At 38.3% G+C, this 19,078-nt stretch overlaps 1 protein-coding gene across 9 annotated transcripts in view; it reads right to left on the bottom strand.

Annotated features, from left to right (window-relative positions):
* Positions 1 to 760: 760 nt before the first annotated feature.
* mical3a (microtubule associated monooxygenase, calponin and LIM domain containing 3a) overlaps positions 761 to 19,078 on the bottom strand; it is a 61,573-nt gene continuing 43,255 nt past the window's right edge. For 8 of the 9 annotated variants that reach the window (XM_086074402.1, XM_086074403.1, XM_086074404.1 and 5 more), the window contains 10 exons: positions 18,925 to 19,019; positions 18,462 to 18,638; positions 16,728 to 16,778; positions 15,812 to 15,919; positions 14,482 to 14,575; positions 13,229 to 13,279; positions 12,197 to 12,247; positions 4,690 to 4,789; positions 2,975 to 3,048; positions 761 to 2,611 (listed from right to left, as the gene is read on the bottom strand). In XM_086074402.1, the coding sequence (XP_085930528.1) occupies positions 2,427 to 2,611; positions 2,975 to 3,048; positions 4,690 to 4,789; positions 12,197 to 12,247; positions 13,229 to 13,279; positions 14,482 to 14,575; positions 15,812 to 15,919; positions 16,728 to 16,778; positions 18,462 to 18,638; positions 18,925 to 19,019 (986 nt within the window). In that variant the 3' untranslated portion in view covers positions 761 to 2,426. Of the gene's footprint in view, positions 2,612 to 2,974; positions 3,049 to 4,689; positions 4,790 to 6,772; positions 6,872 to 12,196; positions 12,248 to 13,228; positions 13,280 to 14,481; positions 14,576 to 15,811; positions 15,920 to 16,727; positions 16,779 to 18,461; positions 18,639 to 18,924; positions 19,020 to 19,078 lie in introns of all 9 variants that reach the window. The other variant, XM_086074411.1, reaches the window with a different exon arrangement.

Raw genomic sequence — 19,078 nt, 5'->3', positions numbered from 1 at the left:
CCCACCGGACACTAACATTAGGTAGGCGTACACCTCTTACATTGCCGAGATCTAGTTATAAAAAATAAAAATAAAAGCCTTATAACAAAAACATTCCTACTATTCTCAGAAAGCCTTCGTAGATGCTATTATAGTATACAGAATTTACACTAACATTTAGAAACATGATCCATCATCTATCAATCCATGTTTTGAAACACCTTGTGACATCGGGATCTCACAATTTTGTCCAATGGTGTTAAGATGAACCTAGTTGTGGTGAATGCAGTTATTTAATTAATTCCACAATATATCAAAAACTCCAATCGGGTTTATTGATTGAGATGAAATGCTCATCTTTGATTTTACATGCAAACTATTTTGTATATTTGAACAACCAGTTTGTCATTAATTTCACACGATAGTTCTGTTTTATGATGCATTAATTTCACATTTTCAAAAGGCCAATGTCCCAAACAGCCTGTTTTTAATGTCTCCTTCCTCCAATACAACTGAGTCAAATGATCAGCGCATCAGCCAGCATTGCAGAAGCCTGATAACAAACCTGATTATTTGATTCAGATGTATTGGAGGGAAACAAGCCAGATAGTGGACTGGACTTGAGGCGTACACAGTAACATTACTGCCATAAACTTAACGACTGATCACTTAAACTGCTTGAAGGCATCAGAGGTCCACGAAAATTGCGAAATGTCAATTTCTCCTGAGTGTTTTCCTGTAATGTCCAAACTACAAAGGTTAAGTGACCATTTCAAGAACGTTAGAAAGAAAACTGCATTGTTTTATTGCTGTTTGCAGCATACATCCAACACCCATAAGCAGCTACACAAAGCATTGACATAAATCGTGTCTCAACAGAAGTTTAAAAATTAGCATTCTTATTCTTTACATATAATACAGTTTTCACACGTTAATAAATATCAGTACAATCATGTCACACTTATCACTCACAATCTACACTCCAAAGAAATGTGTAACTTTGTTTCAACTTATAGCACATACATATGTGTCCTTTATGTGCTGTAAAAGTGTTTTCCTTTTTTAACATGTTTAATTAAAAGTCACCTGTCACTGATGTTCCAATTTGATGCAAAATATTCACAGCATCAGCATTTGCATGACTCCAGAACCTCAAATTAAATATATTTAGAAACCCTTAAAAAAACTAAAAGTAAAAACTTTACATCCACTGAAGCACAAACCTAGCCTAAAGGTCGAGTAAAAACAAAAAAGGCCTCTGTATGTATGAACACTGTCACTTACTGGAGTGTTTGTGAGAATTACCTGACTCGTATATTACTGTAGGATACATAAAATACAAGACATGATATGGACAAGTATTTGTAAACATGAGCGATCAGTTTTGACATACAGTGAATTTCATATTAAGAAGTGGGCCCCTTCACCGTTGATCACGTGAAACACTTGAGTGTTTTCCCTTGACATTTTATTAGGTACATATGAATAAATGTCAATTTTCATTTGAAGATGTGAAGCCTACCTTTGGCCTGTTACTTTCTGTCTAGGGCACTCCGGTGCGGTTGAGCTAGCTGCTAATCTCGTGTTGGTAATAATATGTAATTTTCACAAAAAATGAAACATGTTGAAGTCACGATTTTCATCTGAAGATGTGAAGTCGACCTTTGGGCTGTTACTTTCTGTCTAGAATGTACAGTAGGCTGTTGGGTGCGCGTGGCTCGTGCACAAGCACAACATGACATCATGCGCTCTCTCGGGTGTGAAAGCAAAGTAATAATGTTTGATAAAAGATCATGAATATAAGTAAAGGCCAATTTTGATGGACTGTGTGGACTCCCAAAACACAATGTTAAAAAGGAGAAACTTTCTTTTTCTCTGTGGTTCATTAGGGAAATGAAGTGAGGAGGAAGGCAGCTTGAGAAACCTTCCTTTTTCCCCCCCTCCCGAATCTTGTTAAAGACAGGAGGAGGACCTTGATCTGCTGTAAAATGATACTGCATCTACACAACTTATTTACAAAACGCAATTTTTTACATTTCCTTTACATCAGCAGGACCAGACTGCAGTATTCCCTTTCGTTCAGTCCGGATCAAACAAGTCGTTAAACATGCTCCCAAAAGGTGCCAGCACTTCAAGGCTGTAGTGATAAATTGCCACGGTACAGTGCTGTCTTTCTACCCCTGTTGGCAGTCCAAACCTGAAAAGTGATGAACTGGAACTGCCCGTTGGCTGAGGACGTGTAAACGCTGCAGGCTGCTTCAACCGATCTCAGCAGCAGCCAAGTGTGTTTGTTGGGAATCTTCACACATTCACCGCTGCAGGTGTGACAGACAGAATTCTGAGGGACTGCCTTTTTCCATGTTGGCTGCAATATGCTGATCAAAGACGGCAGAGACCCTGGAGCTCATTTCAACCTTAGACATGTTGGAGCAATTAGTTCCCTCTTGTTAAACCCAATTAAGGTCGAAGCCCTTGGAGAGCATGACAGCCTCCAGGTCCTTGTCTTCCTCCTTCTCTCGAAGTCTCTGCTCATCCAGGAGTGCCACCAGGGCATCCCGCTGCTCCACAACATCCAGCATCTCGTTTAAGATCTGCTTTTCCTGGGCAAGCTCCGTCTCAGTCTTCAGGTGGTCTGAAAAAGAGAAAACACACATTGGCCAACAAGAACAGCTGGACTTTTTTCCCCTCCTTTTTAATCTGCATTTACAAAGATAAGCTATGCATGGTCGTTGACGCCCACAATCTATGCTACTTGGCAGGGCAATGTTTCTCAACACCCACACTTTCCCCAGTGAAAGGGTTCAACACCCACCCACCATAATTGCACAAAGACTTTTACACCATTTGCTCCTTGAATGATGACATTTATTTTCAAGTTATTACAGGTAGTGGCACTCAAGTCCATCACTTTCAACCTTCCCGTGTTATAGCAAAGATAAACACACAATGAAATCAATATCTTTGCAACACTTAAGGTAATCAGCCACAAACTCACCATCCACAGCCATTCGCTCCCTTAGTTCCTGCTGCAGTCGACTCTGACGGTCCTCGAGCTCCAATTCTCTGGCACTAAAAATAAAAAAATGAAGAACTTTCATTAATCAATTCTGTAGCTTTGAACCGTCAGCCTTCCTAAGTGCCTTCTCCTAAAAAAATGGCCTACTTAAATAATTGTACTTAAATAGCAAAATTAAAATATGGTACCTTTTCTTTCCTTTTAGATTGATACAATCAGGTGCAACGGGATGAAACAAATTTGGCCATATCTCTAGCCTCATATGAGTTTTATGATATTCCTTCAAACAGATAAAATAAATGAAAATCAAATGTGGTTATGAAATTCGATTTATATTCTGAGGACTTTGCATCAAGAGGTTGGACGCAATAGCAGTTCAGTGCTTGCAAAAGGTCACTTTGACAGTGCTGAGGAAAACATTACAGTGGTGTCAAACATACGGCCCGCCAACTCCGTTTTAAAGGCAGGTACGTATACACGCATGGCCGCCTGTCTACCGATATGTGGAAAGCGACTTAAGCGACACGCCTCTTTCAGCGTGTGTGCGAGAGGGCGCAGGAAGATGGCTTCACGCACTGAAGCGCTCGCTGGACGTGCACTCCCCGTTGAGAAGCATGAAGCGCTAATTAAGCTTATTAAGTGTAGCGCTCGCTGGCCGTCCACGCCTCGTTGAGAAGTATAACGCGCTAATTAAGGCTCCACAGGAGCGCGCAAGCAAAGTGGAAGCCATGCGACAGCATTGGCATTGCCTACGCATGTTTCCAATAAACACATGAAGAACACACGTGTGGTTTTCAATTTTCAGTTTTAGAAACGTTATGTAACAAGAGCAAATGTTTTTTTGCGGCGAAGCAGAAGAAAAAGCAGCCATCATTCCTGCAGTGGACTCAAGGTGCGTTCAATGAACAGGCTCACAGTAATTTATAGAAAAAGCTCAAGACGACTGACAGAGCAACAGACACAGGTTGTGACACATTTTTGACACTTCCCTTAAAAAATAAGTATAGTGTGAATTATTTTGTTCCCAGTTTGTAGTATTTGATTACGCATTCGACTAATTGGGAGCAGAATGGAGAAGAGCAGAGACATGCACGCACACTCAAGCAATGTTACATTGAGTCATTGGATTGCCACTGTATTGCCAATATTTAAAATGGATGACATCAAATGCAAATACAGTACTTCAAGAATATGGCAAGTAATGTGAAAGCACATACAGTATAAACATAAATATATACAGTATGTACATAAATTAACATGTATACATCCCAATATTTTGGAATTAATAATAAATAAAAATAATTTAAAGATCTTTTGTCAAGTTTTAATTTTGCTGCTTTTGCTGATGTTTTAGAGTTTTGTCGAGGTACCGTTTCAGTACCGGTATTGAGGTATTTTATGCAGGTATAGTATCAAAGTCGAAATGTTGGTATCGTGACAACACTACTGCAGATGGTGTGGATGCCGAGCCATGAAAAAAATGGCCATGGTGTGGATGAGACAACTAGTAAGCTCTAGTAAAACAGAGTTTGAACGTCAAGTTTAAAAGCCTATATGGAGAAGAAATTGGCTGAAATTCCATGTCACTTTATGTTTTGGGCAAACAGGAACATAATGTAAACCTAGCATTAAAAAAATCAGAACATGGACTTTATCAAATCACAGTGTTTTCAAGAGAATAGTCTATCACTTACAAAATCATGAGTTCAGATTCATAGCGGACGAGGGCATTCTTCTCCTGCACCAGCTTGAACCACTCTTGCATTAGTTTGGGATCGTCCTTCTTGCCCATGCCTGGAGAAAAGAGTTGGCAGAGTATAGCAGTGAGAGGCGAGACATCAGACAGGACACACAAGGACACGGAAGGATCGACACTGGGTAATGCATTCGCAGCCAAGGCAGGATGTCCTTGTTGAGGGATGGTGAGGTGGAAGGATGGACTCAACGCCAATGTGATTGGTTGGTCCATACTTCCTGGAGTCACATAAAGATGAGGAGGTTTTGACTTCAGGGATGTGTGTATACAAACAACTCTCAAACACGCATGCATACACACTTTAAGTGGGGAGTAAAAAAAAAAAATCTGTTGTGAAGATCCATTTGTTTAACACAGATCAGACTGTGCGTGGCGGTAGATGTTCTTTTGGGGTAACTATGATTTAGCCTCTTCAAGGTTCATTAGAGTACAAAGTGATGAGGCATGTGTGGGTGTGTTTGGGGGACGACCAAAAAATATAAATAAATTAAAAATAAATAAAACGACAACAGCAAAAACACTGGACCAAAGCAAAGAAGAAAAAAAAGATCAATAAAATGACTTAATCCTTCCCTGCCCAGCTATTGACCCACCAGCAGAAATTAAATCATTCAAGTCCAATTAAAGCGTATGAGGAAACACAATTTCTGAACTCTAAATCGCATTTCCTTCAGAATTTCTTGGCCAAGCAAAAAAAATAAATACATACAGGAATTGAGATTTACAATGTTTGATATCAAAGCAGTTCTCAGATATCATACACACGTTTTGTGAGCTGTCTATATAGACAGCAGAAATTACAATTTACTTAACTCATTACAGCTTTATTTATAAATACCTTATTTTCTTCATCATTGCTATTCTCGCCTTGATCTCATCTTTCAGCCAAATATCTTGAAACTGTCAGGAATTTGGGTCGAACTGATTTTTATGTCAATTTGCTTTCAGTTTGCTATTACATTTGGTTGTCACAGATAAATAATTAAAAAAATTGCCATATTGATTTTTTTTTCAAATGGACAAATTCAAACAAAATGTCTTTAATTATAGCCCAGTGGTCAGATTCATGGTGCACTTTTAGGTCGAGTAAGAAAGAAGTCGGTGATGTGTTACGTATGTTTGCCGAGCTTCAGATTTTCTCCATAGCACGCTAAGAAATAACTGCTGCTTGACAACAGCTGGTGGATCCAAGCGGTTTATTTTCAAAAAATTTCAATACTTAGACTAGAAGATGGAGTTCTTGGAATGGGAGCACGGGCATGTTATAGATAGGGTCCAAGGGATAACTCAAGGCAAGGGGCTTTTTATTTATTTATTTTTTAATACCCCCTATTTCTGATTAGTTTTTTCCTCAACATATTTCCTTCCACCATCTCCACCAGCCCTCAGCCCAAGGTTCCAAACACAGGAGAGCCCTCAGTGCAAAAGAACGCAAAAGTAAGGCATAAATCAATCAGGTCACACACAAAACCAAAGCTTGTGTCGTCACACACTTCACAGTTCGAAACCCAGGCAAACTCTCCATTGGCAGGTGTTAGCTACAAGAACAAACCAGATGATTCATTCATTTTTAAAACTTGGGCTCCAATATTTATAACACATCTTCACACCATGCAAGGTTCACACTTCTGAATCATTAACTTTGCCTGCAAGCTACAGTTGCAATTGGGGGGGGGGTTCGTCAATCTGCTTTATTGTGATTTTTTGGGGGGGATATGTAACACTTATTGCTGATCTTAAAATGGCAAAGTTCAGTCACTAGGATGAACTATTCAACTTGTTGGATTTGCAAACAAAACATGCAGTTCGTAAAAAAACCCAAAAAACATTGCAGCAAAGTAGTTTCTCCTTTAAATTGATATTGTGGGAAATCTACTGAACTGGAAGTAAAACAAAACAAATGGGGATAAGGCCAAAAAGATGATGGAGGGTTCAAGGAAATAGCCCAGTTCTGGAGAACCCCTGTGGTTGTCATGGTAACCTGCCACACCCGACAAGCAGAGGCGGCGAGGTCACGTTACCTTCAGGGGAACAGCAGAGGCAGAAGGGGAGAGGTCTCCGACGGTGCATCCCCACAAAGGGCTCAACTTCCACAAGACAGGGGGAAAGGGAGCGAGGGACTAACACAGACAGGGACATGGATGCAGAATAGAGAAGGGATGGTGGAAATGATACAGAAGAAAAGCAGAGAAGTTACAGCGAGAAACAGTAGAGGACACAGGGTGTGGGAGGGTGAGGGGACACGGTGGGATGAGAAAGAGAAAAACATGGAGGAGAAAATCAAAGGAGGGCAGGAACAGTGAGATAGGAAAAAGACAAATCACCTGGGAGAAGGTGTGAGTGATCATCTTTGTGGTATGAGGGATGAATAAAGTAGGAGTACAAATAAGAAAACCTGGAAGAAAAAGCTTTCCTGATAATGCACTGGCAGTGCTACTGCTTTCTATATGCTTCCATTAGGCCATCACTTTCTTCATTTGAGGATACCATGGAATAAAAAGCTTAATCGGTTAAATTTACAATTTGAATGTCTTGACAGCGTAAAAAGAAATGGACTCATATATCTTCAGCTGGGAATCAGACCTCTTCAAAATGTGCATACAAATCAGATACCTGTTAATGTGTCTGTAACCCAAAGATCGGATATAAACAATCAATGCAAGCTTAATCCCTGCAATAAACCGAACACTGATGTATATACCTTGTCTGCACAAACAACACTTACAAAAAAACATGTACATCTAAACAACAGTGAAAATAAAGCGCATTATAAATGTTCTAAATATGGTACGGGTGTGTCCATCAAAATATAAGCAATAAATAATAATTATATATATATATATATTAGTGCTGCTCAAAAGTCTGTGAACCCTGCAGGCATGGTCAGATTTTTTTGTATAAAATATTAAAATAACCTTATTAAATGTTTAGTCATACCCCAATCTACAATGCTGACATTGAAAATAATGGACTAGAACAAAAATAATGATAATATTGTCATTCATTCTTGAACAAAAGTTGTTGATTTAAGAAAAACCCAAATTTCATGAATGCTAAAGTATGTGAACCTCTCACTTAATCTGATGACACTGAGTGGAGAAATGTGGAGGTTACCCCATTCAAATCCTTAGGGGGGAAAATTCAGCGCAGGGCAACTAAAGAGCATGTATGCATTATTGATGCTTGTATAAAGAACATGTAAGCCAGACTTGAGTAGAAGTTCAGGCATCTCAAAAGAAAATAACTTTGGTAAAAGTCGAACACTATTTCTATTCTAACATATCTGACATTTGTGGTATTGTTAGTTTAGGCCTCTTAATGATTAGATAGTTAGCTTGAGCTAACCTGTAGTGTAGCTGTGACCTGTCCTGGCTCAGCATCTTCCCATCTCTATCTGTACTCTGGCACATATACAGTAGGTACTAGTTGAAACCGGTTAACCCATCAGGTCACACATTGTCACATGGGCTTGGCCGAACTGTCCTCCATGACAAGGCAGGGTTGCATTTGCCTGCAGCGTGAATGTAGCCTTAGTAGAAACCATGTTGGACAGATTAGACCTTCCACATCCAGCAGAAAAAAGGCCCCACAGCTGTGTACTCCATTTTATGGCATCCAGTAAATAGTTCAACTGAGAATCTGCAGTCTTCTGGTTGTTACTAGTACAGCGACCCGTTAAAAGAATCAACGAACGTTCCCATCAGAACTTTACAGTAATTAAGTGTAAATTGTCATACAGTACTTTTGTCATGGAATAAATCATGTAACTGCTCCAAAAGGAGACCGTATGCTACAGTGTTACTATTCTATTTGTTGAAATTTTGATTCTTGACTGCAACATAAATGTGAACATTGGTACTATTTATTCAACTCAACTTTATAAAGCACTTTAAAACAACAATCGCAGCATACACAAAAATGAGATGCTTTAGTGTTAGTATATCAGAGTTGCCAGAACCATAAAGTAGTGAGCACAGATGTGAACATTTGCTTAAGTATTTTAACATAACAAGAATGCTATTATTCATGTACTACTGTTTACTTGCGTGTTGTCACTGCCCGGTGTGGACATTTGTCGAGTAAACACAGTTATATTGGATAAGTGTCACTTTAAATTAACATGTAAATAGACAATCAAAACATTTGGAAATTGTCGTTAAATCAGAACTGGGCACGGGGACCGGCAGTGTATATCAACCCTTAAAGTCAATAATGCAGATTCACCCATGCTGTTTAAGCTTTTACTGATCATTAATTCCAACTGCTTCTTCTCCCAAGATGCCACAGGCTCCATTTATTGACACTACTAAAATGTATTTTAAACTCCCGTTAGTTTGATGCTTGTTTGGTGACTCTTGCAATGCAATTAAGATTTGTGTGTTCAATATGCATGCCGCAATTGGATTAGAGTGGATGTCAGAATCCTCCCAAGGCACAGGTTAATATAAAACTACAAATGAAGTAACCAAAACTGTACTCCTTCACTACTTGAAATGGATTTGCTTGACTTTTCCCAATGTGCAGTTTGACATTAGAGGGTTACGAAGAAGAGATTCTTTGAGATCATCTTAAGTCTGAGCTGAAGATGTTACTCATTAACATAACATCACAATTGTCAATATGTACATTGCCTAATAAAGCAAATCTAATGTAATTATGATACTCATTCCTTAACAGGATACTGGACTCATCTTGTCCATATATCAGACTTATGTTAGCTACAGAAATTCTAAACAACTGCAGCAAGATAGACATGTAACTCAAAGTGCTGAATTATGAATTCAAAGTTATCAAGAGAAGCTGAGAGTACGAACCAGAGTCAAGAAAAGAAAACAAAAGAAAAAAGCCCAATGAGAGAGATACACAATCAGGAATTCTCCAAATAACAAGGCAGACAGCACACATGGAAGAACACCTATATTCCCTTCGCACATCCTCCATGTAAAAATAATACAGTTGGTAACTCACACTACAGCAGTTATAAAATCCACTTATAACCACAGCCACAACAACAGATCCAATGCAACAGCTATTAAACAAACTTACTTTTTTCACAGTGCTTATATTACTCAGTTTAATTGTTTTAAAATTTTTAAACATAAATTTAATTAGTTACCAACAGAGGATTTGCATATAGATAGTAGACAATTTACTACTACAAAACCACAATCACTGCAGCAAACATTCTAGACCAGTGGTCCCCAACCACCAGGCTGCGGACCGGTACCGGGCCGCACAGTTGAAAGAATAAAAATCTTACTATACTTCCGGTTAATTGATTAGCCGAGGCTTAAAAATATTTTATTTTGAAAAGTGACTCCGACTCTTACGACAGACTCTTGACGCCTGTCAAGATGCTAATTATCTCAGTTGCGTAGCGCTGATGCTAATCGACAAGTTAGCAAAATGAGTAAAAAACAAACAAACAAAAGTTTCTTTGCAACGGAGAAAAGGCCCAGTGATGAGACAACACAGGAGCCTTTGAACAAAAAGAAAAAGAAAGGTGCATGGACTTACAGCTACAGGTGATTCCCACGCATGATGGCCCGTTCTGCGGCAAGCGGCTCTTAATTTAGCGTTACGGTGCGTGAGTTACTCATGGACTTTAGATTTGTTCTGTGGTGCCTTGTTATGTTGGCGGCGCCAACATATCATGCCCTCCTTAAATCTATCTTTTAACTTGCCGCATTTAAGGAGGGTGCTGCTAATATAGTTAAATAAAAGTGAATTGTGAAAGTGTACGGAAGTTTGTAGAAAGTGAGTCTATGGAGGAAGTCATTCTGCTAAGTGAGTTTATCGTTATGTCCAAAACCCCAAGCAATTCCTGTCATGGGTGAGTAAAAACAAGCTACAAGGCCAAACATGAGCCAAGCCATGAGCCTCTGAAAAATGTGCTAATGCAGACAGACACATGCAGGGCCTTTCCAAATAAAAACATCACAGTGTGGATGCAAGGACCGATAACTTACCTCATATTCAAAAGACTGCATTTAAAATGACAAGCCCAAAAGGGTAACTACAGACTAATCACACTTTAGTAAAGACTAGCTAGAGGTCGAGGGGTTGCTTTAATGTTAGCACACACTGCGTAGAAATGCTGGGGGAACAACAACTGAGCAGGTATGAGAGAAATTCAGGGAAGAATGATGGGACACAACTACGGCAGATAAGAGAAGCTTGGCTTATTAGGAATGTTAACAAGCTATTATTCACACCGGGGGACATAGTTATTGGGACAAACAACACATTTGTTTCTAATGGGAAGACATAAGCTAGGTTCTGAATATTTCCCCATCCCTGCACACAATGGTATCATCGTCATGTGCTATTCACTGTATATTTCTCATTCAGTATATTTTAGTTTACACTTGTCAGAACCAAAGTATATATAAAGTTTAGCTTGTTGGGAATGGTTTTACAGACTTGTTGTTTACATGAAGAAAGAATGTGCCTATTACAGAGAGCATGAAAATGACGAGAAAACAAGACCTAGCCTTATTTTGAGATTCTCATTTGTTTCAGAACGGCTTTATACAGGCAATCCACTGACATATGATTTTGTTGCTTAGTGTGGTCTTTTTATCGATTAAAAATTAATATAATGACGGTCATACCTACAATAGCCGATTTTCCGATTCACATCTCAGTCGTTTTGCTGGTGTTTAAGTCTTACATTAATTAATGTGAGAATAAATTTAGTTTTTGTTTTGTTTGGTTGTTACTGTAACTCAACTACTGTTAACTTCTGCATCTTTATTATTGTGGTTGTAGTTCAGAATTACACTGCATCTTATTTAGACACGAGACGGGAAAATATTAGCAACAGCTCTGCGATTTATGCTGTGTGATGTGCTGTACCACTGCAACCTAAACTACTATTAATGTAGATTGTAGGTTCTCAATAAGTCGACTGCAACAATCAACCAGTGGATTGTAAAGGTAGTATTGGTAGATCGCATGACAAAGAAAAAATCTAAATCAAAATACGCGTTCAAGTAAGATGCCAAGCCATGTTGGCGGCCCAGAATTTTAGCTCACTGGTATTACTTTGTGCTCCAAAACCGGGCGGCGGGGGATTGATCCCTTAGCGGACCAACCCACAAGCAACCCCAGTCAATGTTGGCTGCTTGAAAAGTAGATCTTATGGCAAAAAGGCACTCCTGATGTAGACTACACATCATGCAAAAAAAACATCCATCATTGATAGGTTTATAGAAAATCAGAGTCAATATTATTGGTCTGATCTACTATTGGTGTGGAGAAGGCCAGAGGATACGGACAAGTGAAATGGAGGAGGCTTTGTAATGACGCTAAGACCAATCAGCCAGCCAGCCAGTCAATGGAGGTAGATGGGTACAAAGCTCCAAGGAAAACAAAAGGTAGGGTGGGGAGAGATTCAGTTAGCCAATAGGTTAGTCTGTAAGCGACAGATTGCAAATACATACCGCCCAGATGTAAGTCCAGGATTTCACTGTAATTAGAATCTCCCCAATAGTCTACAATGACAGGGATATATTAGACATATGAGTTATTTCACACTGCCCCACACTGGGCACACGAGCAATCCTCCTAAAATGAGAATGCATGCACACACATAGGTACACTTCAACCTGCAGGGACACTCAGACATACCCTTCTGTACTCACCACGGTGCCCAGCACAAACAGCTTGTGAGCATGAGCACAGGACAGTTCTCTAAATAATCAAACTGCTCAGTCTGAACTGGCTCTGTCGGCTGTATTTGGAGTTTTATGGCTAGTTTGTGTCATCCAATCAAACAAGATTATTTCACCCAGCCAAGTATGGATGATTCATTTTATAATGTAATGATTGAATACTTGATTATTTCTCACCAAAAGAGCATCTGGGTCTCAAATGGGATCATTGAGTACAACATGTAACAGGCTGAATAAGTACAGAAGTGTTGGGACAGACCTCATGGATATCAAGGTTTGGGTGAGACCTCCTTAGTTCCCTGAGACTCAATTTCAATTCATTTTGCCAAGATATTTTCCACAGTTTTAGGAAGGCTTATTTCTCTTCCAGCATGACTGTGTTGTTGTAGTGCACAAACATGGATCACATAGCCCAATGCATCTGTTTACATTCAACATTCACCACAAAATCTAGATTGCAGTAATACATTACATTATAATGCAAAGGATACAGCACTTGGCTGCACTAAACAAATCTTTGTAGTAAATATATGGCCTATAATTCTGTCAACCAATCTGAATTTTATTTCTCAGATCAGAATCCTGTAAACAGTCCTTGCTGAGTGACAGTGAAGGAGACATGCACACACACATTCACAAATCGTTGTCGAGACACACATTCACCTGAGTGCATGCGGCTCTTGACATGTTACAGACAAATTACAATGTTCAAAGATGGAAAACTGTCGCAGTGTGTCACCACAGATGGAGCCTATTAACAGTGTCACATTCATATGAAGAGAACTTTAGTGAATCTAATACCTGATCTTCTTTTGTGTTGTTTGGGTAATGTATATGTACCTTTGTACATTCCTTTAAGAAAGTAGAGTGGCAAACGTTACAGCAGAAAAACAAGTGATTGTACGGAACGTAAACTCACTTGGCTACTTAAATAATAACAATAAATATAGCTTCTATTCAATGGCTATACACTACTGCGCAAAACCTTTAGTCCACCATTAGATTTGCATATTAAGCAAGCCTTTAATGCCACTCACTAACCCGCCAGGTAGAAACTGTTAATAAAACTAAACGAGCATCATCTTTGTGTTTGCTTGTCCCTGTATCCGTTACGCAACACGCTATTCATGGAGGTCAATGAACACAGACAGGAGATGCCATTATGATTCTGGGAGGTGGACGGGTTGCGTCGATGCTTGGGACTCACTCCTGTATTTGTACCTTTATTCAATTTTCGTCAATTTCTTTTCTCCCTTGTCCCATGCCCCACACATCTACAAAGTTTTGTATAAACAGGTTTGGTTTTCACATATACATGTTAAACGTATCTGTCCAGTTTTGCTGGTTCATAATGTCAAATTGAATGAAACAAAAAAGATCATGCTCGTGGTGGCCCAAGACTTTTGCACAGTATCGTAAATGCATGCATCTGATTGTTATAAGCTTTTACTGCAATGGTTAGCCATCACAATGAATCAGGTTGGAATATACATGACAACCCTATAATAGAGGACCGTCGTAACACACTCCCATAACCCGTAAAACCTGTAAATAACACGGTCCTTTTAATGTTCAGGAAAATGCACTACATAATGAACAGTGGGGCTGATTCACAAATACGTTGTTTATGCTAACTGTAATGGCCCCTTATCAAAGAATGTTTGTTTCTTAAGAGAAGCTACATTTAATTGCCCTTGCTGCATAGAAAATGAAATGCTTGAACAAGATCTAAATGATCTCACAGGAACAACTCTTTTGTTTTTCAAATCTAGTTTACATCACAGACTGCATCAGTATACTATTTATTATTGCATTTGGTAGCTAGAGAAATAGCTGAGTGCAAATTAACATTAAATTATGACGAGACATGCTCTCACCGGGGAGGGGAGCCGTCAAGCAGTTGCAATAAAAACAAACTATAACACTCCCGTGTTTGACTGTCACAAAATTCCTGGAACATACATTTGATATGGAAGCAATAAGATTTCTGAGCTACTATGGCACATGTAGTTAAAAAAAAGAAAGAAGGAAAGAGCAGTTGAATGAGTGTGTACCTGCTTCTCCTCGCAATGCCTTTTCCACAGCTACGCCTCTCTCCTCTAGCTGCCTCTGCTTCTCCTCCACCTGTTCCAACTGCCTTTGGATAATCTATTTGTAAAAAAAAATAATAAAAAAAGACACTTTTTTTTATCGAAATGGGTCAACATACAATCAATTAAATCTTTAAAAGTTCATACAAATATGCAACCATGAAGATCACCTCTAAAATGCATTTTGTATTTGTATTTAATCCTAATAATGCAGAGTAATTATCACAATTAAGTTGATCAAAAATCCTACGTGCCGTAGTAGGCCTATTAACAGTTTCCTCTTCTAATGCAGTGTTTCCCCATTTACATATACTGTATAGTTGATACAAACTATTTTCAAGTTACTTTGTATGGCATCACACAAAAGAAAACATTCTATTTTTGGGAATTTGTAAAAAGCTTATATTTCATCCTATGTGGTCAACAATGCATTTCCCAAATAGTGCTTGCCAGCGGGATGCATAGTAAGGAGCCTGCTAACAACATTGGTCACTGTGTCAAACCACTACTGGATGCATTATTATGAGATCAGTACATGAAAAGGTTTTACCATCTCTTATTCAGTTATTGTTGTCAAAACTTCACTAGCGAACAGTCAAAAGCATGAAGAATAATTTTGGTAAATACTGCAGCATTCTGATAAAAATGGCAAGTGTGAAGCCAAATGAACTGCATGTGAGAGCTGCCCTGTATTTTCACAAATTTGTCAAATTCAGAGTAAATATGTAGTTGTAAAATGCATACGCTCAATCTGAGAACCAAGAACCTTTACTTTGAAAGTTCTCCCCGGCTTCAGCATTGATGCAACTTTAATCAGTGTCATGTGGTAGCTGGAGAAAAACAAGGGGCTCTTTGGTGCACTGCTAAGAGCTGCTGACTCGGCGGCCTGGGAGGAATATTGCAGATGTGTTGCACAAACCACTAGAGTGAATTCCTTCACCAAGGGATACAGCAGTTCTCAGTGCACATGATCAGAAGAGACGTTGGTCGTGCAAAAACATTGCATTTTAAATTCACTGACATACGCAACATAAATAATTAGGATTCAGTTTGACCCCTTGCTGAATTCTTAAACTATGCACTGAAAACAGTTACATAAAAACTAGTACGCCACCAATCCCAGAGGAATTTATACAGCTATAGAAAAGGTCGATTATTAATATAGATGCATATCGGTCACAAAAAATTTGACTTTGTGATACAAATAGCGGTAAATATTACATTCTTACAAATCAATAACACAACATGATCATACTTCCATTTTGTAGTAAGACTTTTTAATTGGGATATTAACCTGGGCCCGGTGTAACCTCTTGAGTTCTTCCTGCTTAGCTTGTCGTCGAGCAGCTTTCTGGACACGGCGTGTCAACTTGGCATTGAGCTCCTCTTCTGTGTAGGTTTTCTAGTGGAATCAAAACAAGGTGTTAGATGACGCATTTGTTAAAACCAAAGAGCTGTGCATCTGGCTAACAGCTCTCAAGAACTCACTAACAGGAAAATTAATTACGTCCAAGACACGGTAGTGAACATTGTTGACTAGCACTCAATGTGCGCTGGCTTGGAAAATAAACTAGTCTCTCATATCCTTTAAATCTTTTGTAATATATGCACAAAGGTGCCTTGTGAAGTTAATCTGCAAACAGCACATGAATCAAAAGTACCACAGTGTGCCTCTTTCATAAATATTAAAACATAAATAATCAATGCTGTACATACACAAACCTCGTTGGACCTCTTACAGCATTATTGTACACCAGGAAAATTCCCTTTACAATAGGCAATACATTTTGAGACAATACAGGGATGCGGACAACAAAACAAACTGCGTTGAAGGGCGTTAAAAGCTTGAATGAGGCAAGAGGGAGCGAATAGTACTGATAGGAAATGTTTGTCCAGCATCCAGACTGGAGTAAACATCATGTTGCAGTGACAGATAGGCAGGTTAATGTCATACCAGCCAGAAAGAGGCAGCCTTTGACATCAGCGGATGTCTTGGTGACCTAAAAGTGAAGCCCTGCTGAGAAGTCACGTTTGAACAGCGGTGTGTAAAGTGTGAGCGAGTGGGTGCCGTGATCCCACTTGACATGCATCCAGAAAGGACAGTTAGTTGTAGGCCAGATGCTCAAAGGCATGTATAGAGTAAACTGGAACATGCGCACAGGATCAGGTGTACAGGGGGGTGTTATTGATGGTAGTGGATGTGATACTACCTTTGAGGCATATGATCTCTTGAACGCCAGTGCATGAGGGACATAAACAGACTTGGGGAGGACAAAAAAAAAGAAAAAAAAGAAAGAGTAATCAAACATATGATTAAATGGGTTAATGGCTACATTAAATTTGCTATAAAAAAAAAAGCTTAAAATGATAGTCACATGTACAAATCATAGACAATGTTACTATTTCCCAACAAACAAAAACAAAGTGGGGAAAATGAAATGAATATATTAATATGTTAAGGAATAAAATTAGTCAGAAACACTTATGAATCATATCTAAAATTGTAATGCTGTAAAAGCAAAATTACTAATATATTAAAATTTAAATTTAAATAAATATATATAAACCAAGCTTCTTTCAATCATCTGAAGATTAGTCAAAATTAGTTGGAAAATAGTACAACATTTCTGTTCACATAAACTTGAACTTATTTAACTCTTGTGAGAGCAGGCTTATCTAAAGCACTAACACACAAACAAAACACAAGCTAGTTAACACGGCTGGGGACTGGATCGCAAGCAGCCAGGCGTGACATGTTTTTGTGTTTGCAGCACAATATTTGAATGGGATTTAATAATCAACAGAAGTATAAGTCCCCCCCCCCCCCCTCCCTTCATTTAACAAAATCACATGTAGTATGTCTTAGGGCTGGTAGATTATAGAAAAAATAACAATCACTATTATTTTTGATTGTTTTTGAAATCCTGGTAAATGAAAATATAGTATGAAGAATATACTGTATTCCTTTGAGTATTGTTATATTACCTCTGTGTGTGTTCCCGCAGCTTTTGTGTGAACATTTGTTATTTGAAGGAATATCAATGCTAATCTTCTTTTAGCCCGTCAATAGGATTTTACATTGACTGCTAGCATTAGTTGTTTTAGCTTTATTTAAATATACAATGTGTGTAATTAATTTTGTTGTGTTTTGTTTTGTTTCACAGTAAATACCAATTGCGGTGTCAAACAGTGTTTGCTTTAAAGTTTAAAGCATGTTACGGGAGTGCCTTCTTAAAAAATATATAATCAGATTTTTCAGGAAACACAAAAAAAATTAACCATTTGCATCCTGAGGAGATGATTTAGGCAAAAAAATATATTTGGGTGCCGTCACAATTAAGATCATGTAAACGTACAATGTGCCATTTGGCACATCAATCTTTTTTTTCTCTATTATAAAGTTTTATTATTGTAAAATGCCTAAATAAAAAAACTCATGATTAATTTAAATTAATTGCTCAGCCCGAGTATGTGTGGTTGTTTCGATTGTGGAGAGAGTGACTACATGCCTCTGACCCTAAACCCAAACGGGTCTATCTACACCACCAGAAGCACACACACAGAGTAAAGCAGGGGAGACAATGCATTTGAATTTTAGGCATTAACATGGATTTAACATCACAGAATTCTATTGTTAAAAACTGTTTTATGAGCCTACCGGTAATCTGTAGACTTAACACATGCTGTTATGTTACCTTAATGTTTCTAATGTGGATCCATCAATCATTTTTTCGTCAAATTATTAATTTATCAAATGCAAAACATATTTGATTTTGACAATACACGAGTGAGAATCATAATGAATACATTTTATTAATATTGGAAAAAACTTTCCATTTTAAATAGGATTTGTAATAGAAAATGTGCTAATATAGTAATGATACACAGTATTTAAACATGTTATTTGCCTAAAATTCATTTTTTAACCTTCTCCTGCAAAATACCTCCTCATTGTCTTTTTCCTTTTTGCAATCAGCCACTTTTTCCCGTTCTCGTTCTTTGAGCTTCTCTTTTACCCTTTGTCTTTCTTTTAACTCCCTCCTTATCTCCTTGTCCATTTTTTCCTCCTTCATTGCTTCCTTTTGCAAGCCCGATACTAGGTCAAAGATGTCCGTGTGTCGCTAGAAATGGAAATTATTCACACGCAAAATGTTTTTTAAAAAGGAAAAATATGTAGTCACTGTGTTAATGATGAATGTTTGTATTTGCTTTTAATTTGGCTTTTTTTTGGTGTGCTACTACAGTACTTTCATGTAATAAAATTATGTGACTATGAGTAGAAATTGAGATGCACTTAGCTTCAATATTTTAGATGACGATACAAGATCATTCCAGTGTGTGTTTTTAAAGTGATTGCTGCCACTTGAGAACGCTGGTGTGAAAGATGCAACATTCATAATGACTCACATCTGCCTTTGACTTCTGGGACGATCTCTCCAGAACATCATCACATGACAGGTCTGAATCCTCAGAAAAGCTCAAGTTTCTGCGTGACTTCATATCTGTTACATAAGATAAGCAGAATGAAGTCAAGCACTAAATCACACATCCCCAACTGAAA

The sequence above is a fragment of the Leptonotus elevatus genome, chromosome 4 (assembly GCF_054856555.1).
Source record: "Leptonotus elevatus isolate MCC_2025b chromosome 4, RoL_Lele_1.0, whole genome shotgun sequence".
In the NCBI taxonomy this organism is placed as follows: Eukaryota; Metazoa; Chordata; class Actinopteri; order Syngnathiformes; family Syngnathidae; genus Leptonotus; species Leptonotus elevatus.
Note: the sequence above shows the minus strand (reverse complement) of the source record. Positions and strands in the feature narration are given on the sequence as shown.